This window comes from Urocampus carinirostris, chromosome 8 (assembly GCF_059441175.1).
Source record: "Urocampus carinirostris isolate Australia breed hairy pipefish chromosome 8, RoL_Ucar_1.0, whole genome shotgun sequence".
Classification (NCBI taxonomy): Eukaryota; Metazoa; Chordata; class Actinopteri; order Syngnathiformes; family Syngnathidae; genus Urocampus; species Urocampus carinirostris.
Window position 1 is genome coordinate 32,346,327 of NC_142356.1, and position 25,340 is coordinate 32,371,666.

Sequence of the window (25,340 nt, forward strand, 5' to 3'; positions counted from 1 at the left end):
CGAATCAAAAACAAGAACAGATTGTTGACATGTTATTTAACCAATCGGTATTGGGTATGGCGATTGTTTTACCGACCGGAGTATTTTGGACCAATAGTGATGAATATCACAATGACCCCAAAGTAGGCGGGACTTCCTTTCACTTATTCCAACTGGGCCACCGTTGAAGGGCACGATCTCAAGCATATTCCTCAAGGTATGAGAATGCAATTAATTATGTGGTTGGTTGTTTTGTTAAGCGCTACAGTATCGTTTTTTTAAATGGTTAAATGTCCGTGACATGTTTCATAACATATTTTATTTTGCACGGTAACGCATAAGCTTGCGCCGGGCAACGTGCCGTACTGTGCTAACAAAAAAACCAATGTCATACTGAAGGAGCTCCTGCTTGAATCCTTCACCCAAAAAAATGGCATTCGTTTATGTTGAAGACGCCAGTGAGATAGGATAAGACTCGATAGTGACACATTATTTAAAGTGGTTGTTTGAAAGTGTGGGTCTGGCAGGCAGCTGTAAGTTTTGTGCCGATTTTTATCGTAATGTAGTTCAGAAGTCAAATAGGGCGAAATAACTACTCTAAGTAAAATAAAACTAAAGAAAGCATTGCCATCATCGAAGGTACAATATATTATCCCCTCCTAGTGGTAAAAATACTTAATTCGTTTAAAAAACATCATTGATTTAAATAAGCTAATGTGTACATGTATATAATATATACTGGACTGTCTCAGAAAATTAGAATATTGTGATAAAGTTCTTTATTTTCTGTAATGCAATTAAAAAAACAAAAATGTCATACATTCTGGATTCATTACACATCAACTGAACTATTTCAAGCCTTTTATTATTTGAATATTGCTGAATTTGGCTTACAGCTTAAGAAAACTCAAAAATCCTATCTCAAAATATTAGAATATCATGAAAAAGTATACAAGTAGGCTATTCAACTAATCACCTGAATCATCTAATTAACTCGAAACACCTTGCGAGGGTTTCCTGCAGACATGGGACCAAGTCACACATGTGCAAGTCTCAAGTAAGTCTCAAGTCTTCACCTTCAAGTCCCAAGTAAGTCCCAAGTATTTTTTTCTTGGGCAAGTCAAGTCACAAGTCAAGTCCCGAGTCTTAGATTGCCAAGTCCAAGTCAAGTCACAAGTCATAAAAACAGCGACTCGAGTCGACTCGAGTCCAAGTCACTAAGTCTCAAGTCCCCATGTCTGGTTTCCTGAGCCTTAAAAACACTCAGCTTGGTTCAGTAAACTAAATCACAAGTATGGGGAAGACTGCTGATCTGACTGCTGTCCAGAGGACCATCATTGATACCCTCCATCAGGAGGGTAAGACACAAAAAGAAATTTCTCAAAGAGCAGGCTGTTCACAGAGTGCAGTTTCAAAGCATATCCACAAAAAGTCTGTCGGAAGGGAAAAATGTGGCCGGAAACGCTGCACAACCAAGAGAGATGACCGCAGCCTTAACAAAATTGTGAAGAAGAGCCGCTTCCAGAATTTGAGGGAGCTTCAAAGACAGTGGGCTGAAGCTGGAGTCCAGGTATCAAAAGCCACAGTTCACAGACGTGTCCGGGAAATGGGCTACAATAGCCGTATTCCCATGGTCAAGCCACTTCTGAACTCAAGACAACGGAAGAAGCGTCTGACTTGGGCTATGGAGAAGAAGCACTGGACAGTTGCAGAGTAGTCCAAAGTCCTCTTTTCAGACGAAAGCAAGTTTTGCATTTCATTTGGAAGTCAAGGCGCCAGAGTCTGGAGAAAGGCTGGAGAAGAGCAAAATCCAAGTTGCTTGAAATCCAGTGTGAAGTTCCCACAGTCAGCAATGGTTTGGGGAGCCATGTCAGCTGCTGGTGTTGGTCCACTGTGTTTCATCAAGTCCTGAATAAATGCAACTGTGTACCAAGAGATTTTAGAGCACTACATGCTTCCATCTGCTGAAAAGCTCTATGGAGATGAGGATTTCATTTTCCAGCATGATCTGGCACCTGCCCACAGTGCCAAAACCACCAGTAACTGGTGCACTGACCATGGCATCACTGTCCTTGATTGGCCTGCTAATTCCCCTGACCTGAACCCCATCGAGAATTTGTGGGGTATAGTTAAGAAGAAGATGAAAGACACCAGACCTACAAATGCAAATGAGCTGAAGGCCGCTATCGAAGCATCCTGGGCATCAATAACACCTCAGCAATGCCGCAGGCTGATTGCCTCCATGCCACGCCGGATTGATGCAGTAATCCGTGCAAAAGGATTCCCAACCAAGTACTGAGTGCATCAATGGACATTTTCAAATGTTTGATTTAGTTTTGCTGTTATAAAATTATTTTTTTTACTTGGTCTGAGGAAGTATTCTAATATTTTGAGATAGGATTTTTGAGTTTTTTTCAGCTGTAAGCCAAAATCAGCAATATTCAAATAATAAAAGGCTTGAAATAGTTCAGTTGATGTGTAATGAATCCAGAATGTATGACATTTTTGTTTTTTTAATTGCATTACAGAAAATAAAGAACTTTATCACAATATTCTAATTTTCTGAGACAGTCCAGTATGTACACCGCGTACCTGTCCCACCAAGTATCCACATTCACGCTGGACTGGATGAAGAGGTTGTTATTACATTTGCTGCAGATGAAATGAGCCACAACATTAGCTTTTCTGTTGGCTTTGATCTCATCATCTTTTTGCTTGCTCTGATCTCGTTAACAGCTCTCTCTGTAGACTGCCCAAAGCATATCAAAGAGCTTTCTTTTCATTTTACATAAAATACCTTTTAGAATATCACAATACATTTTTACATCTTTACATTTTAACAAGATACTTTTAACAAGAGTTCGTATAGTGAATTTTTAACGTTTACAATGAATTCAACATATTTCACTTTAGTCTGAATTTCAACCATCATCCTTTTTACTTTATATGAGAAAATAGAAATAAGAACAATAATGAGTATAAAAACGGGTACATTTTACCTGCAGATGAAATAAGTCACAACATTAGCTTTTCTGCTGGCTTTGATCTCTACAAGGGGAATTAACATTTTAGTAAAACAGAAACAAAACGAAAATAAATCCAAACAGCTTGACAACATCAATCACATTGCTGTGCATGTTGAGAGATTTGTCAGCTGTGGTTACAATGTTTAAAATTACCTTTTTTTGTGGAGCACCAAAAGATGTGTCTTACCGTTAGCAGCTCTCTCTGTAGACTGCCAACAAACCCCGCCTCCCGGTCACATGTCAGAAGCCAAAACAAACCCCACCCCATACCAGCAGGTGGCACTGTTGGACTCATCCTTGCAGGACACTTACCAAAAACTATACACATATTACAGCAGGAATTTCAATGAAACAAGTTATTATTACATCCGTTACACACACACATATACATATACACATATATATATATATATATATATATATATATATATATATATATATATACATACACACTACCTGCACTGCTTATCCTCTTTAGGGTCGCGGGGGTGCTGGAGCCCATTCGGGCAGTCGGCAAGGGACAGCCTGAATTGGTTGGCAGCCAGTCCCAGGGCATACAGAGACGCATAACTCACTCCCTCACACCTAGGAACAGTTTGGACCAGCCACATACATACATTATATATATATATATATATATATATATATATGCCTATAATATAAAATCTAAAAATACTCCTAGGTCAAAAAAAACGGGAATTTTTTTTTTACATAACATGACCTTCATCTAAAGAGAATTGACCTGATTCTCCGTCATCTTGCTGCTATAGGTTAGCAAGACAATTTACCAAAACCTTAAATAACAAATCTGGGCAGAAAATGTGAAGTAAAAATCATATGTTTTGCTCACTTCAAATTTTTATAGGATGTATTCTTTCTTGTGCTTTTTAGCACTAATTTTTGCACTACGCGAGGGGTAAGATTAGGGTGTCTCTCTTGCTTTTTGTTTTTTAAATGACCATTCAACCGGCATTGTTCTTCTTTGTCTCTCTTACTCTTACTCCGTTAAAATGCCACCCTAGATTATTCAGGACATACTGCTGATGTGGTTAATGGCCTATTCTTCAATCAGACAGCCTTTAAAAAAAATCTGTCAATGATGTAATGATGTTAGTGTAACCTATTCAGAGACCAATCATATAAAAGATGTAAATGCTTATACAGTCTTGTTTCACTTAGTCATGTCTATTTGTGTAGCTATTTATCACAAAGAGTCCCAAATGGCTGCACAGACCTCAGATTATTGGAAACCGCAGACTATTATTACTGTATACCATCCTTTGATCTAAAACCTACATCAGGGCAGGGAAAAACTCAAAATCTCAATATGAGGTGAATGAAGAAACCTTGAGAAGGGACCGCACATCAGATAATCCCCCTTCTAGGAGGACCAGGTTGCAACGGATGTAGCATTAACAAAAATACATAGATATTGTAAACATGAAATATCGGCCATTCATAAACTATAGAATAGAAGTGTGTATTAAGCCTAGATTTAAATAGTCCCACTGAGGTTGCAGATCGAATCGGAGAGCAGAGCATGCCGCAGCACCGGGGCCGAATGGAAAACGCTCTCGAACGTACGGATTTCTTCTTGGCTCTTGGGATCACGAGTAGACCAGCATTTTTAGAGCGAAGGCTCCGGACCGTAACATATTGGGAAATTAAATCTGAAAGATTTGAGGGAGCATGTCCATGCATAATATTGTATACTACCAACAAAACCTTAAAATCACATTCTAAGCTAACAGGGAGCCTATCTTTTGTGCGCTCAAATACATTTGTCTGTATATGCTTTTACTTAAATCAATTTTAGGACTTGTTACAAAAGACAGGCTTTAATTTATCATAAATCACCTCTCCCCCACCTGACTCCTCAAATAAAATGTGAGATTTCTTGTTTGCTTCGGGTTTGGTCCTGCAAATCAAGTAAATTAGTCGGCTCGGGCTGCGTCAGGCTTTAACACCCTCGGGCTTTGGTCTTGCTGATTTTGTTAGCCTTGATCTTGCCGCTACACTACAACATACATGAATAGCAAGTGGTCAAATAATGCATACAAGTCCATTAAACAAGGTGCTGTTGAGCTAGGGAATCACATACAGGACATTTAAATTCCTACAATACATTTTCTGAGTACCTCAGAAGCGTGCCATATGATTCTAACTTGTGTTGTATTGGGCGTTAAAACATTTTTCTTATTTGTACTTAATTCTGATATAGGTTAACTAATCATCATGGCAGGTCATGACGCAGGATCCCAGCACCAGTTCACTGGGTTAGCCAAGTACTTCAACTCCTACACAATTGTAGGCAGGAGGAATGTAAGTCACCATCAGATGTATGTGTTTGGTATTATATCAGATTTTAATATATATGTTTCTTTAACAACTTTTTCACAGTGTGTTCTGGCCACATATGCTACCTTAGCAGCAATTGGCCTATTCTTCAAATTTAAGCCCAAGAAACAAGCCGCAGTGACGGATAAATAAATGAAGTATGCAGTGCATTTTTCCAATATTGCAATAAAAATGTACGAATACAAGAGTTAACTAGATATTTTTCTCTCTTCTACAGATGTGCTGTTGATTGCTTCCTGGGTGTGGACAAGGCTAAATATGCCAGGAATAAAATGAGTTTTTTTCTTTGTTAATAATAAAGAATGTTTATGACCAAACCATAAAAAAACATTTTATTTACACTTATCTATAAAAACACTATAATACAAAAGTAACAGCAACATATTTGGCTGTGCTGCTTCTCATTCTTAATGTGATTATCCATTACAACGGCAAGGTATCAGGACAACGTAATTTAGTCCTACATTATGGTTCAACCATTCAATAATATTAAATTCACCATTCTTAAGATCTTTTTACACAGTCATAAAAATATGAAAACGATTTCAAGTCCAAAGTCTTATGGATTGTAGCCACCTGCTGCCAAGAGCAGATTTCTACGAGTGAAGTGAAGGTGTAGGACAGGTGAGGATTTAGTTGTGTAGCAGCCCAGCAGAAGCTCCTGTGAATTATCTTGTAAATGAATGTGTCCTGTTGTTGCAGTGAAGTCGTCCATCTCCAAATCATCAAACGCTTTTGTGGCGTCCCACAGGCGAACTGTGTTGTCCATAGAGCCTGGGAGACGAGATAGTTAAATAACTTCTATTTAGAATAGCAGCTACAATATGCATTGATAAATAAACGTGCAGTCATTTTATATATTTTTGTGTCTATAGATAACTTTAATTCAAATTGTTTTTTGAACACTCAGAATTAAAGCAAAGTAATAAATGACGTCCCTTGAGCACAAAAACTGATTATTTGATTTGAAACACAATGCGTTCCGGCTAGCAAATCGCCAAGAAAAATATAGCTAGCTATTTGAATATTGTGGACAAGAGTGGCACCCAAGCAAACACATTGTCATCAGTCATACTTTTTTCCCGTTTTATACATAATTACCATTTTATTTTCAACATTTTCATTTGGGGAGCCAGATGGAAAAGCCTGAGTGGCTGCAGTTTGCCCACCCATGATCTAAGAGTGTGGGTTCATTGCCCCAAATCACAACAATAGTGAGAAGGCAGCCAGGTATCTCCTGTGATGTATTTTGTTCCATTTTGTGCGCTTTTTGTCAAATATTTTTAAATGTTGTCCTCTCTGTCAACATACTAAATTAGAGATGTAACATTAATGGATTATCAAATTGACTGAATTAAAAACAGTAAAAATCCCCCCAAAAACCTTTCTTGAACAGTAAAATGTCACATTCCTGTATCCTTCAAAAGAACCATTACATTTGACTCCATCCAAATAAAACCACAGCAGTGAATAAGTCATCTATCGTCTCATCAATTTTAAACAAAAGCCTGCTTTTGGATAAAGAGTTGCGAAGTAAACACTGCTGTTTAAGTTTGGGGGCGCCTTGAAATGTTTTTATTTTTCATTGAAAAGCACGAATTTCTTTCAATGAAGATAACATGAAACTAATCAGAAATACACCCCATACTCTGGTAACTTGGTAAATTACTATTTGAGCTGCAAATGCCTTTTTTAATGCTATATCTACATAGGGGCATAAAAGTCCATTTCCAGCAACCAGCACTCCAGTGTTCTTATAGTAAATTTTGCTTGCTAGTTGTGTTAAAAAGCTCATACATAATTAGAAAACCTTTGTGCAATGATGTTAGTGCAAATGAAAACAGTCAAGGTGGTTGGAGAAGTTATGAAATGACCTTTGGGCTTGTCGAGTATCTGGAGCATCACACGAGAGGTGTAATTAAACGGTCAGAACAGCCAGAAAAAGAATGTTCGTGTGAAATTCCACAGTCTTTTCTTGTTCTAAAAAAATTAAGGCTATTCCATGTCAGAAATTGGCAAGAAACTGAAGATCTCCTACAACAGGGTGTGCTATTTTCTTCAGAAAACAGCACTAACATTTCTAAGCACAACCAAGCAAGAGGACAAGTGCATTAGTCTCTCGTTTGAGAAGTTCCGAGTCCTTGACTAGCAGCTTTGTTAAATAGTACCCGCACAGCACCAATGTCCACATCCACAGGGAAGAGGCAACTCCAAGATACTGGCCTTAAGGCAGAGTGACAAAGAAAAAGCCATATCTGAGACTGTACAACAAATGGAAGAGATTAATATGGGCCAAAAAACACATAATGGACAACTCATTGGCTTAATAAAAGTGTGACTTAAGAATGGAAAAAACTAAATTGTCTTGCTAACCCTAAACTTTTGAACGGTAGTGTATATATTGGTCTGTCAATCACCAAAGCTTAGATTATTGAAATAATGCTACAATCCTTTTACACTGAAATAATAAGCTTGGACCTAGCAAGGCGTTCGTATTTGCTGAATAAAGCAAAGTTATAGCAGTCTCTAATGTTAGTATTGTAAAGCACGTACCAGAGGCAAGAATTTCCCCATCTCTGCTAAACTTGAGTGAGTAGATAGTGTCTGTATGGCCTTTGAGTTCTCCAATCATGAGTCCGTGACCAATGTCCCAAAGGAGAACTCTGCCATCAGTGGCCCCCGACGCCAAAAACTTCCCATTGGGAGAAAAGGACAGAGCGTGGATTGGACCCTGAAAGGTATACAACAAATATATGAGGATACTTTCAGCACCTAATTGTTGCTCTGGGTGACACAAATTAGGGATAGATTAAGCAAAATGGGAATGTCAATAATTTCTACCTTGTGACCGGTAAAGATGCGAACACAATTCCCGTTCAAGACATCCCAGAGGCGAATTGTTCGATCAGATGACCCCGTGGCCACGTAATTAGAGTTTGGGTGGAAACGGGTGCAGGTGATGTCCGCCAGGTGACCAGCAAACATTCGCAAAGGCTGATAGTGATCTGTAACCCAGAGACTGAAGACGGAATCGATTAGGTTAGTCTTGATATTATCGCAAAGGCAACCCATGTTTGGTTCAACATTACCATTAAAACTCCTGGGCTCATTTTTTTAATTATTGAAGACTACCAAAGGGATTCAGAGGTTATTTTCCTTTAGCACATTTAGCACAATTATCAAGTCACATAAAGGGGACAGTATGTGTTATTTAGCACCCCCCAGCCGTAAAAAAATTATTTAAATGAGAAAAAAATACATGAATTGTCAAAAGTGCAGTTTTAGAAAAACAATCGTAGGTTGAAGAAATCTGCAAATCTGACATTTTGTAGCTATGGGTACCAAGAAAACAAAAATCATTCAAGAGTCTGATTTTTAGCACTTGTTTTCAGTTACTGTACACAATACAGCAACATTTAATGGGAAATAATACAAGCTGTCCCTTTAAACATGGTTGCCGGGTGTTCATTTATTAAATACACTTCATACAGAGAAAATTTGCTAAATTGGCAACAGTGCTCTACTATGATGGCAGAATTACTGTAAGTGCAAACCCAGTTTTTACTAAGATCTTCCTGAACAAATTCCTGACTTCTAGTGTGAATTGCACTGTCAAAGGCACAGTGTGTAAAACTTGACCCGTAGATGTCGCTATATTGTGTAGTGCAACCAAAAATGAATGCTACAAAAGCACAAGTGACCTAATTGCATCATTTTACTTCTTTTTTTGCCCTACCTTTTGTTTAAGAAAAATAGGGGAGGGTAAATTATCAAAAAAGATGGAAAACGAAAAAAATGTATAAAAAGCAAATAAGCTGAAAAATATTAAAAGAAAAAAAAAAGTGACCAAAAAAACACACTTTAAAAAAGCAAAAAAGGGGGATACCAGTAGCAGATAGATGCCTGACAATCATGTCTACACCCACTAGGTAAGCCTCATGTTATGTACCGTAAAATAAATGCACTGTTCTCAACCTACAAGTATTTTTAAAAAATGCACATTTAAATGACAGGTCATGCGTTTTTGCTTACTAATTAAATCAATACTGTTTTCTAAAATGAAATGTTTTGTGTACCACATGGAGGTAAAGTCTAGAAAGAGTAAAAAAAAAATATGAAGCCAGCCTAAGTACACAACAACGTGGATTTTTTAATTTGTGAGGAAACAAATGTCCACAACACATACCGAGCAACTCTGTCGTGTCCCCCGGAGACAAAGTAGTACCCGTGAGGAGAAAACTGCGTGTCCCACACAGGGTAGTTGTGGCCTTTGTAACCCACCAGACATGTAAAGGTTTGGAGACTCCACAGCCTCACTGTGCCGTCTTCTGAGCTTGACAGAAGGTAGTTCCTAAACATGCACATGCCAGTCATGTCTACAATGCTCACACTCTTTTTGACGGAGATACATTTTTTCCCATGCAATAATAAGCTAGAGAATAGTTGCTTTTTACCTGTCTGGGCTGAAGCTAATGCCATAAACGGGACCACTGTGTCCGTACAGGAGCTTGGACTCACTCGCTGTCTTTTCATCCATGATCCTCTCCAGCACATCATCTGACTCTTTATCTATTAGATTCAAGTCTTAAAGGGGAGAAAAGGGACATTAATTCACTTCTATTAGACAAAAGACTGATGACAGCAATCATTAGTCAAATTCACCCATCACATCAAGAAATATGACAAGAACTCCCCATTTTGTGTCTAAAACATTATAATGTGCATAATGAAATATAATGTGTCTATGAAAAGTAGTACATACAGTGGCTTGGGAAACTATTTGCCCCCCCTTGAACTTTGCGACATTTTTCCACATTTCAAACTTCAAACAAAGATATAAAACTGTAAATTCTTGTGAATAATCAACAAATGGGACACAATTTAAACAACATTCATTATGGATATCTTTAAGAGATGGCTTCATTCTTGCCACTCTTCCGTAAAAGCCAGATTTGTGCAGTAAACGACTGATTGTTGTCCTATGGACAGATTCTCCCACCTCAGCTGTAGACCTCTGCAGTTCATCCAGAGTGATCATTGGCCTCTTGGCTGCATCTCTGATCTGTTTTCTCCTTGTATGAGCCAAAATTTTAGGGGGACGGCCCGATCTTGGTAGATTTGCAGTGGTCTGATACTCCTTCCATTTCAATATTATTGCTTACACAGTGCTCCTTGGGATGTTTAAAGCTTGGGAAATATTTTTGTATCCAAATCCAGCTTTAAACTTCTCCACAACAGTATATCGGACGTGCCTGGTGTATTCCTTGTTCATTATGATGCTCTCTGCGCTTTAAACAGACCTCTGAGGCTATCACAGTGCAGGTGCATTTATCAAGAGACTTGATTACACACAGGTGGATTCCATTTATCATCGTTAGTCATTTAGATCAACATTGAATCATTCAGAGATCCTCACTGAACTCCCGGACCGAGTTTGCTGCACTGAAAGTAAAGGGGCTGAATAATTTGGCACTCCCACTTTTTTGTTTTTTATCTGTTAAAAAAAACTTTAAAATATGCAATAAAGTGTGTTCCACTTAATGATTGTGTCCCACTTATTAATGCTTTACGAAAAATTACAGTTTTATATCTTTATGTTTGAAGTCTGAAATGCGGGAAAAGGCCATAAAGTTCAAGGGGGCCAAATAGTTTCACAAGCCACTGTGTGTTTATATATATATGTATATATATATAATATTATAAAATTATACTAATTTTCTTACTGGAAAGTCACATTACCCTGATTTCAGCTAACCTGCATTGGCTCCTTTATAGCTTAAGATGTGATATAAAGGTTCTGTTGGTATTATACAAAATCATGTATGGACTTGCTCCCTCAAATCTCAGATTTAATTTCCCCCTGTGTTCTGGTCAGGAGACTTTGCTCTGGAAAACGCTGGTCTACTAGTGATCACAAGAGCCTAGAAGAGATCCACAGGCTCAAGAGCGTTCTTCATTCGGCCCCGGTGCTGTGGAATGCTCTGCCCTCTGAGATTATATCTGTAACCTCAGTGGAACTACCCAAATCTAGGCTTAAAACACGCTTATATTCTGTGTATTGTTTGTTAGTGCAACATCCGTTGCTGCCTGGTCATCCTGGAAGGGGGATGACCTCAAGTGCAATCCCTTCTCAAGGTTTCAGCATTTTCCTCGTGTTGAGGTTTTTGAATTATTCCTTGCCCTCATGTATGTTTTAGATCAGGGGATGTTGTAATAATAGTCTGTAGTTTGCAATAATCTGTGGTCCTTTGAGACTCCTATACAAATAAACATGATTTGACTTTAGTTAGCCCAAAGTGCACCCAGTTTGATTTGAATAACTAAAATTGGAACTTAGCTGGATTGCCCGCTAGATAGTGTTGTGGAAAATAGACTTGCATTTGTAGAATAGAGTTGCATACATTTAGAAATGTAGAAAGACTTGCTTACATTGCTTAGAGTAGTGAGGGAATGTTGACATCATTCGAGAAGATCCTTGGCAAGATTCACATCCACCCGGATTCACGTCCACCCGGAATATATGTTCTCTTTACTCCGGCCAATTGTCAACAAAAATATTTCATTCAATTACCTTTTCCCCTTTACATTCCTTCCTTTTGTCACTTGTATGTCCCCCTCTTCTCTTTTCCTCAATGCCTACTATCTCTTCCCCTTTTTACCTTCTTTTACTAACTTTTATCTTTCTGTATTTGTAACTTCCTTACTTGCTCTGCCAACAATCCATTTTCTACATAACTTTCCCTTCTCCTACGCCCTCTAACACATGCTTTTTAGCCCACTAGTTTAATGGGAAATTGACATATAACCATCTCACTTAATCTTTCAATTTATTTATTTATTACAACCAACGACGTTTTATTAATTACACTAACGAGAATGCAAGTCTATTTTCCACAACAATAGCTAAGAAAGTCGCTAGATAGTTAGCTAGAAGGGTAAATAGGTAATAAAAGGGAGCTATACAGCTAGCTAAAAGAGTAAAAAGCCATCTATATATTTGTACAGAATGCTAAAAACAAAGCTAGATAGCTAGCTAGATAGGAGCCCAAAATTTTGCTTGATAACTAGCAAAAAAGTAAAACGTTAACAAGATAGCATGCAAATAAAAATGTAAAAAGCAAGCAAGATAACTTGCTCAATACCCAAAAAGGTAGGAAGATATCTAGATAGGAACTGCCCATTTTTATAGTCTGTAAAATAAATCAATAAAAAGATGAATAAATTTGTTAAATACACCTTTAGATTCTCATTCCACTCAATTAATTGATAAAACATAATTATCAATACTTGTTGTTACTATGCTATTAACAGGTTAATTATTAAAAATAGGGGTTAAATAGACTCGGTCACTCAACAAAAAATAATTTTACTAGAAAATCACATTGACCCAGCTTTGGTGGGCTATTCTGGAACAGGTATGCGGGTACCTCAACTGTTCTCTGGTGCCCGCGGAGACCACGTTTGAAGAACCCTGCCCCATAGTGTCTACCCACCAGAGTCTCACAAAACTCAATGGGAAACACTGCTGTACAAATTTGTATGAAAAGTTGTCCTATCAAATATTAGGAATCAAGATTCACCTTTCTCATATCAATTGTAAGGTCTCAAAAGAGGAATGCCAATCAAAAGAGCAGTTCTTCCCATTTTGTCACTCCCCTCGTTATTATATATATATATATATATATATATATATGCATTTTTTAATTTGCATGGTTTGTTAAAATACACGTACAATCAATTTTATTCCTTTGTTATACCTGCCGCCGACTTGACTTTGCGAAGTTTTTTGGGAGTCACACTCCACACTCTGACAGAAGAGTCAGCAAAGCCTCCTGCAATTAAACTGGAGTCATCTGTGAAGTCCACAGCAGTTAAACCCTGCCGGAAGGAAAAACACCAATTTAGTTCACTTTTGCGCCACTTGTACCTCAGTTGAAAAGGTAGTAGAAAGATCTGAGACCTGATATGCGTTGAGAAAAGAGTAAAAGCAAATGGAAGGGAGATTATCTGGTCCCAGTCTTATCCTCTTGGTGGCCTCTTTCATGTACATGATCTTGTCCAGCTTGTCTGAGTCCTTTAGCTCTGGAAGAGGTATCCTTAAAAAACACACGACAGGCCCAAGCCTTCATCAACTTCAATTCAACTTCAATGAGGGTACATCGAGGGTTTACAAAGAGCGTCTTAGCTGAAAACCTCAAACATCAATTCATCAATACCTTGTTTGAGAAGGTGCGTTGGGATCCTGCTTCTTGCTTTTGGAACCCATGCTGTCCTTTTTGGGTTTCTTCTTTTTGGGTTTTCCCTCTTCGTTCTCCGCTTCCTCGTCCTCATCATCAAGTGGCAGTTCAATTTCCGGTTCTTTAAGAAGGCCATAATACACCTAAAAATAATTGGTGTTAGATCATATTTGAGTTGGCAGCTTTTGAAATACAAAATTAGACAACAAAAGTTGTTTTAACGGCTTTATTTATTTCCTCATTAATGTATTGTGCATCATGTCAACCCTATACGCCCACCCTCCCCCCCTTTTTTAGCATTTTGGGCTGTTATATTCTTTGGTGGGGCGTCCAAGCACTTCACAGTACAGTAATCCCTTGCTATAACACAGTTTACATTTAACAGTCTCACTACTTCTTGGATTTGGATCGTTCATTGTGTTCCACATTCCGATTGGCTAAATGGTCTCCCCACTTATTATTATCTGCCGGTACAGTGGTTTTTTGAAAACAAAGTAAATAAATAAGCATTTATGCAGTATTTTTTTATTCTTTTAATAATTGTAAAAAATAAAGGTTTGTACTTCACCGATTTTGACTTTCATTAGTTTTTTTTGGAACGTAACCCCCTCGATAAATGAAGGTTTATTATAGTTGCAATTTTATTCAGCAGCAAGAAAGAGGCAAAAAAGAGAAGACTCGTACTCACTTTAGTCTAAAAATAAAAAACTTGCCACCTTTCTCACCTAAATCTATCTTCAGTGTGAAACAAATGTGAATACAAGTCCTTCAGTAGTACCTCCTGTATGCTAAATATAAAGGCAGCTATGGTACAGCATATATGAAAACATTATTCTATTACATATGATTATAGTTTTATGTAATTTGGTTTATTCGTGAAATTGAGTATATGAATTTAAGACTTTGATTTGAGTTACTCAAAGCTGGTCCCAATTGTAAAAAATGGCTATTAAATTACTAACCGGTGAAAGGTGGCATTCGAGGAAGTTGGGCACAAACTACAACTGTTTTTTTGCACAAGCTATAAGTTTACGGTTTGTGTCAAAACAAATTAAAAAACTGCTATACAATACTTGTCTGAACATTTGCTACGAGATGTATTCCTTATGCAGTAAAACTTGGGTAGGGTTCATTGTTTAAAATTGATTAAAATCGTAAACGTCTTAACCGACAAAAAAAGTTGCAATTTCGTTTTTGCCCATAATGCCCATTCCTACTCCCAGCATACCAACCTTTGCTTTATTGGCCTCTCTCTTTCCCTCTCCAGCCAGACTTCCAGACATGGCATCAATCTGACTCTTGCTGCGTGGCATTCCATCAAAGATGTCGATGTAAAGATGCTCCTGGATGATATTCCAGATTTGATTGTTCTGGCGCTCTTGCAGATGCCTCTTTAGCAACTGATATGAGTCACGGGAGATACGCAAGACAAATTTGCTAGTGCGGAAGTCCAGCAGAGTTTCGTTGCCCCTCATGTGCTCCTTTTTTGTCAAACTCGATAACACTTGAAGATCTTCTTTGTAGTAACACTCCTGATCTCCGCTAAACCTGAAGCGAAGATAAAGTTGCATCTCGTTATTCAAACGGCGAGCAATCAGTCGAAGATAATCTTGTAAAAAACGTACTTTTCAAAGAATGCTTTGGCCACGTTTTCATGATTGTTGTATACCAATTCCAAGTACATGTGCACAAATAGTGGGTAGAAAACCTGGGAGAGTTCTGCTCGATGACAGTCCAAAACAGTTTCTATAAACTTTTTTAAGCCGCTGTAATAAACTTCGTAGAGAACTGGATCTCCCTGTTGGCTGTAAGCCGACAAAACCACACTCACATCCGGCTGGTCCTCTGCAGGTTGAGCTGAAACACAAGTTAGCGTTCAAAATTATGTAAGAATGTTTCATATTTCCAATTTGCACCAACAGTCACTGATCTGTTTATCTGACTTCACAGCAACCAGTAAATTAATTGTTTCCTTCTACAAATGTGTGACAACTAGTCGAAGTTGTAGTACAGGCTTTACAAGAAGGCAACTGACAGTTTTCTATGCCATTTAACAGGACAAGGTAAACAGAGAATGATTTCATGAACAGTTTCTGCAGGAATTGTTAAAAGAAAGGGACCCTGTGTACTATTTGCGCACTGGATGCTGCTGTATTGTGTAGTGCAACCGAAAAGGAGTGCAACAAAGCACAAATGGGAAAACAAACTACTAAGACTAATAGTGACCAACCGCACCAATTTAAATTATATTTTTGCCCACCCTTTCATGTTTTTGGGGGGTCAATTGTAGCAGCAACATGGTAGACAGTCTTGTCAGCTCCCTCTGAGACTCATGTAAAATCAATACAAATGTCTTTACCTAGGTGCAAGGTAATTTAATAGTTTATGCATTTCAGTCAAAGCATCCGTACAGTATTTGAAAATGTACTCGCTGCACCCTTCTCCTGGCTTGTGTCATCATTGCAGCCTCTATAAGGACCTTGATGATGCACGTGCAAATAGTGCGGGCAAATACGTACATTTCTTGAGTAAACTATTCATTTTTTCATCTTTCTTGGGGTTTGGTTTGGCGTTTGAACTATACTTGAAGGTCATCTCTTATATCCAGCATAACAACACCACTCTTGTCTCTCTCATTATTTAATCATTCACTTGTTTTTATTTTGCTTTTATTACTACCAGCAATCCTCACACCCCCACTTCTTCCTACCTAATGCGTTCCGCCCCAAACAGGCTTGCTAAAAGATAAGATAAAAACAGATAGGCTTGGTGGACAATAGAACATAAGGGATCTTTGAATTCAATTGGGCGTTGTTGATAAATACTTAATAGAGAAAATAGTCAACTTTCAATTTTAAGGACACCTCATACGATGCACAGCATATTTAATAGTCAAATCAAAATCGTTTTTCTTTTTTAAATGAACAATGTTTCTTAACTTCTAGGGAGATGTCAATAATACACAATGTCACTTTAAAATATCTGTAGACAATTGCTGGGAGCAGTGTTTTTTTAATTGGCTTGTAGACCAAATTGAAAAACATTGTCTCTCGCATTATTTGATTATTCTCTTGTTTTTAGTTAGTTTTTGATACGTTGGATGATAAACCTGAGATTGCGTCAAAAAAGGGAAAACACTGAGTGAAATGCTTACTAATATGTTTATAACAATCCCTGCATCACATGATTTCATTTGTTAAGCCAAGATGTGAGTCAATTTCTCATAACTAATAGGAAAATATTTTATAAATATGCATACAATTGGCCAGCAAGTAAGGCGGGAATTGGGTCGGAGGAGGGGGGTTGAAGTATGATCAAAACATTAGATCAAATTAAGTATTACTTTAAATCGCATGTTAAAAACACAATACATCAAGGACAAATGTCAAAATAGATGAACTATAGAAAAAGTACGCAAAAAAAAAACAAAAAAACATGTGCAAATGTGAAAAGTTAAGTCAAAGTACCTTTGACTGGCGCCTGCGATCCAGAGGATGACACTCGACTCAAAAGAGAGTTTGCGTCCAGAGCGCCTCCTTCCACAGTTCCCGCTGCAGCTCCCGAACCGGAGGACGCATCAGCAACCTTCGAATCGAACAACTCTTGCGGCAAGCCAGCTTCACGCCGCAAAATATCCACAGACTCGGATAGTTGGTTCTTTTTAAGGAATTGCAGAATTGCCAGCAACGTCTGCTTTTCTTCCAGAGCTCCGCTGGCAAGTTTGTTACTTCCAGCCGAAGCAGTAGCTCCGGGGGACACAGAAACATTTCTTCCGTCGTTTGAGTTGTTGTTTAAAACGGTATCAACGGGTGCTTCTGTTTTAATTTCCTTCATTTCAACTGCCTCTGCCATACCGCCTTGTACGGCCGCCATTTTCCAAATGAACTGCGCATGCGCAATAGTAACAAATATGAAAACCCCATGGTGTGTAATAGTGACGTCTGATTGGTTAGCAATGAGTTACGCCAGGAACCACAGGAGGCTGTGTCGTCACATGCGTAAAATTGGGGGTTTTATCAAGATGGCGTCTCCTCACGGGTGAGAAGAAACGGGTAGCCATCTTGCGTTGCCATTACACGTTTTCTCTCTGAAATCCTTGTCCACGCTCAAATTTATGGCGCGATCTCTATAAGACGTAAATGGAGCATCTTGAACAATTTGCAGTTCGCAGATTTACTGAATTGAATTGCCTTTATTTTCATTAACAACAATGCAGTGAAACATTGTATGTGTAACGGGTGTAATAATAACTTTTATTTTATTGAAATTCCTGCTAAAATATGTGTATAGTTTTTGGTAAATGTCCTGCAATGCTGAGTCCAACAGTGCCATCTGCTGGTATGGGGTGGGGTTTGGTTTTGGCTTCTAACATGTGACCAGGAGGCGGGGTTTTGTCAGTTTAACCAGAGTACTACAAAGGTAAGACATATCTTTTGGTGCTCCACAAAATAAGTTAATTTTAAACTTTATAACCCCAGCTGACAAATCTCTCACCATGCATAGTAATGTGATTGATATTGTCAAGCTGTTTAGGTTTATTTTCGTTTTGTTTCTGTTTTACTAAATCTTAATTCCCCTTGTAGAGATCAAAGAGATCAGACCCAGCAGAAAAAGCTAATGTTGTGACTCATCCATTTGCAGGTAAATTGTACCCATTTTTATACTCATTATTGTTTTTATTCCTATTTTTCATATACATTAAAAAAAAGGATGATGTTGGTTAAGATTCAGAGTAAAGAAAAACATGTTGAATTCATTGTAAACGTTAAAAATCCACTATACGATCTCTTGTTAAAAGTATCTTGTTAAAATGCAAAGATTTATAAATGTATTGTGATATTCTAAAATGTATTTTCTGTAAAGTGAAAAGACAGCTCTTTGATATGCTTTGTTGTCAGTTTAACCAGAGTACTACAAAGAGATCAAAGAGATCAGACCCAGCAGAAAAAGCTAATGTTGTGACTCATCCATTTGCAGAAACTGTAATAATAAAAACCTCATCATCCAGTCCAGCGTGAATGTGGATCTTTGGTGGGACACGTACACCGCGGTTACATTGGTGCCGTGACCCGTGACTTCTATCAAACTCTCCGAACCGAGGACTGTCCTACCTGCCACATTGTTTCATGATGCCATCAGCTCACAGTATTTAAAATTGCTATACAGTGACGTGTTACGCAGGCTCCTGATTTATTTTGTGATTTTGACTCATTTACATATTTGAAACATGTTTAATCAGAGCACGAGTGACATTTCTGAGGGTGTAGCTGATCAGATGACAAATGTTATTCAGGAGATAGGACATACATTGGCTGATAGCATTTTCTCACGTATACAGTCACACAATACAGTAGCTCCTAGCGCTGCTGCCACACAAGATGTAGCAAACACATTGAGTAAGCCAGGTTATGTGTCAGATGTAACACAGGTTCAGGTGGTTACACAGAGAAAGGTTAAAGAACCACCATCATTTAATGGGGATGGCTCAGACTCAATAAAATTACATGAGTGGGAAGATCTAATGAAGACATTTATTAAAAAGAGTAATGTGAGACTTGAAGAGCAAGCAGAGGAAATCCAAATGCATTTGAGAGGAAAAGCTAAAGATGTAGTTAGGTTTGGCATTAGAAACAGTAATATAGACGTCTATACCCGCCCTGACATGATTTATAGTCTCCTCAGGAAACACTTTAGCTGTACCAAGTACTCTGCTGTCCCTTTAGCTGACTTTTATTCAACTTTGCCCAAACACCAGGAGGACGCCTATGACTACTGGCTGAGACTAAACAGAGCAGCTGACCTTGCCTCTGAGTGCTTGAGTGAGCAGGGCAAAACATTTGACAACCCTGAAATAGAGGTCACTCGCATGTTTATTAGGAACTGCCCATGCAAGGAACTGGCACTCACTTACAGATCAAAAACCATCGAAAAGTGGTCAGCATGTGAGGTACTAGAGGTGCTGAATGAATACCACGCTGAGAAGAGCTACAAAGCAGATTCCCTACAACAACCTGCGAATCGAGCGGAAATTGCCGTACACAAAGCTGAGGTGAACCATGGTCCAACCCTCATGCACGAGCCACCTCAGACTTCGAGCCCACAGTATGTCTCTCTAACGGACGTTATTAGTATGTTGGAGAAGGTTCTGATACGTGTTACCTCAAACCAGTTTCAAGGGAGAAGGCGAGCTCCAACCAGGCGACCTGGAGACAGAATTAATGGTTTCACTGACAAGCCATGTATCATTTGCAAAGAAGTCGACCACAGTGCTCTCTCTCATTGCCGAGACAAAAACCTTTGCTTTCACTGCCATGCCCCAGGACATTCTCGACGTGATTGTCCAGTGACGAAAGTTGTCCCGCTGCCTCAGGGAAACTAACTGATCTGCGCTTAGGGGAGAACAGTGCAGATCAACTGAGTATACCTCCCACCACTAATGTGAAGCCTGACATGCAAGATAATAAATCAATTTATGAGATGTATAGCAACAAGATACCTCCATCGAAGAAGCTGATCTTTCAGGGGTTTCAGAGAATAGCGGAGACTGACGAACTGTTTTACACACCTGTACTTGTGCAAGAAGGCCCCACTTTCAGAGCGCTGTTGGACAGTGGGTCGATGGCTTGTACAGTAAGTGAGGACACGGCTAAGTCCCTCCTGCAGCAATTCCCTGATATGATGAGTTACACGGCCGATGATTATGTCATTGTAGGCTGCGGTGGACACCAAGTTTCTCCCAGAGATATGTACGACATTCACGTCACAGTTTACGGGTGCCAAATGATAATACCAGTAATGGTGGTGCCAGGCCAGACAGAACAGATGATCCTTGGCAGCAATGCCATCAAATATATTTTGACTCAATTGAAAAGTACTGATGGCTATTGGAGATTAGTTTCCACTCCTGACAACGGTCTGTCCGATAACCACAGTCAATTCCTGTCAATGCTTTCCAACACAGAGAGATGGAGAGGTGATTGCATTCCAGACAAGGTAGGGACAGTAAAGATCAAGAGTTGCGTGACGCTGAATCCACGGACCGAGTACGTTATTTGGGGCAAGTTACCTGAGTTGGCCGGGGCATCAGCGGGCAGCACAGTGGTCGTTGAGCCAACCCAATCTAAGGCTGCGCCCAGACAAGTCCTTGTCGGACGAGTTGTTACTCCACTCTGGGGAGATGGATGGGTGCCTGTTAAAGTCTTTAATCCCACGGACAGAGTTGTGGTGCTGAGAAGAAACAGGAAAATTGCAGATGTGTCTCCTTGTATCGCAGCGGAAGACCTGCCCAATGCAGAGGAGGTCAAGTGCAACGTGCAGAGTGTACAGAGCAAAGAGGTCCGACCCAGGTCAGAAGAGGACATGATGCGTGCATTGGAAGCTCTGGGACTGCAAGACATTGACCTGAAGTCATGTGAGGTTTCGCTGCAGTGTAAAGACAAGCTCCTTCATATCATCGAACAATTCGAGTCAATCTTTTCTCGCCATAAGATGGACTGTGGAGAGGCCAAAGAGTTTGTACATCGTATCCACCTTGTTGATGATAAGCCGTTCCGTCTACCCTACAGACGTATACCACCAAGTCAGTATGAAAAACTGAGGACGACTCTGAACGAGATGGAAGAGAAAGGAATTATTCAGAAGTCGACTAGCGACTATGCATCTGCGCTTGTTCTCATATGGAAGCGGAATGGAGAACTAAGGGTATGTACTGATTTCAGAAGGCTTAATGCAAGAACCATAAAGGATGCCTACCCACTACCGCATCAAGCTGATGCTTTGGCCGCACTTGGGGGAAATGCCTTTTTCTCCACAATGGATCTGACGTCAGGCTACTACAATGTCCCCTTGCACCCTGACGACAAAAAGTACACGGCATTCTCCTCACCATTCGGCCTTCACGAGTACAACCGGCTCCCTCAGGGACTTTGCAACAGCCCAGCAACATTTATGAGGATGATGATGTCAATATTTGGTGATCAGAATTTCATGAGCCTATTATGTTACCTCGACGATCTGATGGTGTTTGCCCCCACAGAGGAAGTTGCACTCCAACGCCTGCAGATGGTGTTTACTCGCCTTAAGGAACACAACCTCAAGCTCGCACCCAAAAAGTGTTTTTTCCTCAGACGGACTGTGAAATTTCTTGGGCATGTCATCAGTGAGGATGGAATTCGGACTGACCCCGAGAAAGTGAGAGCGATAAATGACGTACAAGTCGCTGATCTAATGGAGTCGGATGGCAAGACGCCATGCCCTAGTAAAATCAGATCTTTTCTAGGCATGGTGATGTATTTCCAAAGCTTCATTGAAGCATGTTCTGCGAAGGCAAAACCTCTGTTCAGGCTCACATCTGAATCTGGTGACAAGCATAAGCGCAAGAGAGCCCGCAAGAAAGGTCAAGTGAAGCTGACGCCTGCAGATTGGTCCGATGCATGCCAGAACGCCTTTGAAACACTGAAGCACGACCTCGTGACAGGTGTCACTCTGGCGCACCCAGATTTTGATGCGCCGTTTATTCTGGCTGTCGACGCATCCTTTGATGGGATTGGAGCAGTCCTGTCACAGCTGCCACCTGGTGGAAAAGTAGCCAGACCAGTCGCCTTTGCAAGTAAGACGCTCTCTCGCTCCCAGCTCAACTACCCTGCACACAGGCTCGAATTTCTTGCCTTGAAATGAGCGGTATGTGATAAATTCAGCCATTGGTTGAAAGGAAGACACTTTACCACGTGGACCGACAATAACCCACTTACATACATTTTGACCAAACCAAGACTTGATGCGTGTGAACAGCGGTGGGTAGCGAAGCTAGCTGCATACAATTTTGACCTGAAGTACATTCCCGGCCCAAAGAACATCGTAGCCGACGCTCTGAGCCGTGAGCCATTTGTACGGTCATGTGTGGGTCATCGCCTTGTTACCGAGCCCTATACTTCGCTCTTGGACCAAGTCAACAGGGTGAACAACAGTACTGTGCAAGAGGTGTTCAGAGTATCCAACAATTGTCACGCTGTTGTAGACGAGAGTGCTGGGACATCAGACGAGTCAGTAAAAAGGGCAATTCCATCAGGCTCCAATGGTTCTGTGCCATCAGAAGAGGTTGCTGCTGTCTTCAGTGCTCAGTCCACTGGTGGCGTGGGTCAAGTGATGGGAACAGACGCCAACTTCAATCTTCTGCAGAAGGGAGATCAGTCAACGGCACTCCCACAGAGTCAGCTTGTTGGTTTACAAGAACAGGACAACACAATAAGCAGGACCATGTACTTTGTGCATAGACACAAGAGACCTACCAGGCGTGAGAGAGCTGTCGAGTCGCCTAGTGTGATGAAACTACTGAAGCATTGGAGCAGACTCACCATACAGAATGGCATGCTCTACAAAATAAGGAAAGATCCTCACATGGCCAAGAAAATCTTCCAGTTTGTGGTGCCTGATTCATTGAAACAGAAAGTCCTTCAAGGTTTACATGACTCAGCAGGTCACCAAGGCCAGAACCGTACTTTGTCTCTGGTGAGGCAACGATTCTTCTGGAATGGCATGGAACGTGATGTTGTGAATTATGTCAAATCCTGTCAGCGCTGTGTAGTAGGGAAAACACCGGAACCACACAACCGTGCACCACTCAAGAACATAGTCACCTCTGAGCCTATGGAGTTGGTCTGTATAGACTTTTGGACTGCTGAGCAAGAGAACAAGTCTGTAGATGTCCTGGTCGTAACTGATCATTTCTCCAAGATGGCGCACGCCTTCCCTTGCAGAAATCAAACCGCCAAACAAGTTGCTCGCCGTCTGTGGCAGGATTTCTTCCTTGTCTATGGTTTCCCACGGCGTATCCACTCTGATCAGGGAGCTAATTTTGAGAGCAAACTGATCAAAGAGCTTCTAGAGATGGCAGGGGTGCAGAAATCCCATACCACTCCGTACCACCCCATGGGAAATGGCATCGCAGAACGATTCAACCGAACATTGGGAGATATGATCAGAACCCTTCCCCCTCAGCCCAAAGCAAAGTGGCCACAAATGCTGCAGCAGCTCACATTCTGCTATAACTGCACAGAGCATGAGACAACAGGGTTTGCACCGTTTTACCTAGTGTTTGGTAGGATCCCTCGTCTCCCTGTCGATGTCATGTTTCAACATGCTAATACCAATGATGCTGTTGTCAGCTACTCTGACTTTGTACGCCATCTGAAGAAAGATCTACATGAAGCTGCTCAAATTGTACAGAGGAATACTCTCAGAGAACAGACTCGTCATGCCAAGCTGTACAACCGTAGGGCCAAAGGATCACCTCTCGTCGTGGGAGACCGGGTGTTGATCGCCAACAGAGGTGTCCCGGGGAAACGCAAAGTTGCAGATAAGTGGGAGTCAACCCCGTATGAAGTCATATCAGTCAAGCCTGATCTCAATGTCTACAGAGTCAAGGATTGTCTGACGGGCAAAGAAAAGGTAGTTCACAGGAATTTGCTGCTCTCTGTTAGCTTCTTGCCCTTAGAGGATGATCTGGCCAGCGAATCTGAACACTCAGAGTCTGACGCTGCTATGCATGGAAGTGATGTATGCCCTGATTTACCTGACGCGGTTGAAGACACTGATGTCCGTACAGTAAACTGGGTGATACAGGCAGGTGAAGAGCAAGTTCATCCAGAGGTAGAGGATAACTCACTAGACAGCAGATCTGATGCCCAGTCCGACTCTCGCAGTGTTGATACATCCAGTCGAGGAAGTCAGCACATCCCCGAACAAGATGTTGACCATACTTCAAGTGACAATACGGAAAGCCCATCACAGTGCTCTGAAAACATGATCCCTTTGGGTATGGGTCTCCCAGACGAGACCCCATTGAACCCTGACCATCCGGACGCAGACTCCCCTGATACTGACTGTTTAGACTTGACTGTCCCAGACCTTCAAGCTCAGGTTAATTGTGCTCAACCTGACCGTTATGGTCTTAGGGTCCGCCAGTCCATCAGGCCTCCTAGTCGTCTAATTTGTCAGATGAATGACCAGTTGGTAGGTGACAATCCTCTGTCTGCAATATCTGCTAGTTCCTAATTTAAGTTCAGTAGAGATACACTTTCAGTTTAAGTAACAAAGCTTGAGTAAGAAACAAGATTGTGCCTATGTGAGCACTTACAACTACAGGAACAATGTTTGATATTTCAGAGATGTAACAGGCATCTTTGAGTCTGTGCTTAGTTAGGAGTTTGATCGCCTCCTTTCTTTTCACACTCCTTTTTGGGAGAGTTTTAGAACTGACATGCACTTCAGTTTGTTCCTTGTAATACTGTACCAGTTTTCGGGTCCTCTTTTTCATCAGTATATGCCTTTTTGGCATGTGATTTTTTTTCTGTTTAGTGTAGCACTCCCATATTTAGCAGAATTTCAGGGGGGTGTATGTAACGGGTGTAATAATAACTTTTATTTTATTGAAATTCCTGCTAAAATATGTGTATAGTTTTTGGTAAATGTCCTGCAATGCTGAGTCCAACAGTGCCATCTGCTGGTATGGGGTGGGGTTTGGTTTTGGCTTCTAACATGTGACCAGGAGGCGGGGTTTTGTCAGTTTAACCAGAGTACTACAAAGGTAAGACATATCTTTTGGTGCTCCACAAAATAAGTTAATTTTAAACTTTATAACCCCAGCTGACAAATCTCTCACCATGCATAGTAATGTGATTGATATTGTCAAGCTGTTTAGGTTTATTTTCGTTTTGTTTCTGTTTTACTAAATCTTAATTCC

At 40.3% G+C, this 25,340-nt stretch overlaps 2 protein-coding genes across 2 annotated transcripts; one reads left to right on the plus strand and one right to left on the minus strand.

Moving 5' to 3' along the window:
* Positions 1-106: 106 nt before the first annotated feature.
* atp5mk (ATP synthase membrane subunit k) lies at positions 107-5,747 on the plus strand. The gene is made up of 4 exons (XM_088342406.1): positions 107-196; positions 5,227-5,327; positions 5,406-5,500; positions 5,581-5,747. Exons 2-3 carry the CDS (start codon positions 5,241-5,243, stop codon positions 5,493-5,495), a joined length of 177 nt encoding a protein of 58 aa, XP_088198532.1. The 5' UTR covers positions 107-196; positions 5,227-5,240; the 3' UTR covers positions 5,496-5,500; positions 5,581-5,747.
* Positions 5,346-17,475, minus strand: taf5 (TAF5 RNA polymerase II, TATA box binding protein (TBP)-associated factor). Its single transcript, XM_088342405.1, has 11 exons — positions 17,068-17,475; positions 15,226-15,457; positions 14,833-15,148; positions 13,580-13,743; positions 13,324-13,459; positions 13,121-13,241; positions 9,818-9,947; positions 9,550-9,714; positions 8,205-8,382; positions 7,917-8,094; positions 5,346-6,137 (listed from the first exon to the last, which is right to left on the minus strand). The coding sequence occupies exons 1-11, from the start codon at positions 17,471-17,473 to the stop codon at positions 5,923-5,925; spliced, it is 2,241 nt and encodes a 746-aa protein (XP_088198531.1). The 5' UTR covers positions 17,474-17,475; the 3' UTR covers positions 5,346-5,922.
* Between the last annotated feature and the right edge of the window lie 7,865 nt (positions 17,476-25,340).

Bases quoted from the DNA above. Each gene is read 5' to 3' on its own strand.
- atp5mk (XM_088342406.1), top strand. From the start codon at position 5,241: ATGGCAGGTCATGACGCAGGATCCCAGCACCAGTTCACTGGGTTAGCC. The intron at 5,328-5,405 runs GTAAGTCACCAT...ACTTTTTCACAG, and splicing joins CAATTGTAGGCAGGAGGAAT to TGTGTTCTGGCCACATATGC.
- taf5 (XM_088342405.1), bottom strand. From the start codon at position 17,473: ATGGCGGCCGTACAAGGCGGTATGGCAGAGGCAGTTGAAATGAAGGAA. The intron at 9,948-13,120 runs GTATAACAAAGG...CTCCCCTTTAAG, and splicing joins CAAAGTCAAGTCGGCGGCAG to ACTTGAATCTAATAGATAAA. The intron at 8,095-8,204 runs GTAGAAATTATT...TATACCTTTCAG, and splicing joins GCATCTTTACCGGTCACAAG to GGTCCAATCCACGCTCTGTC.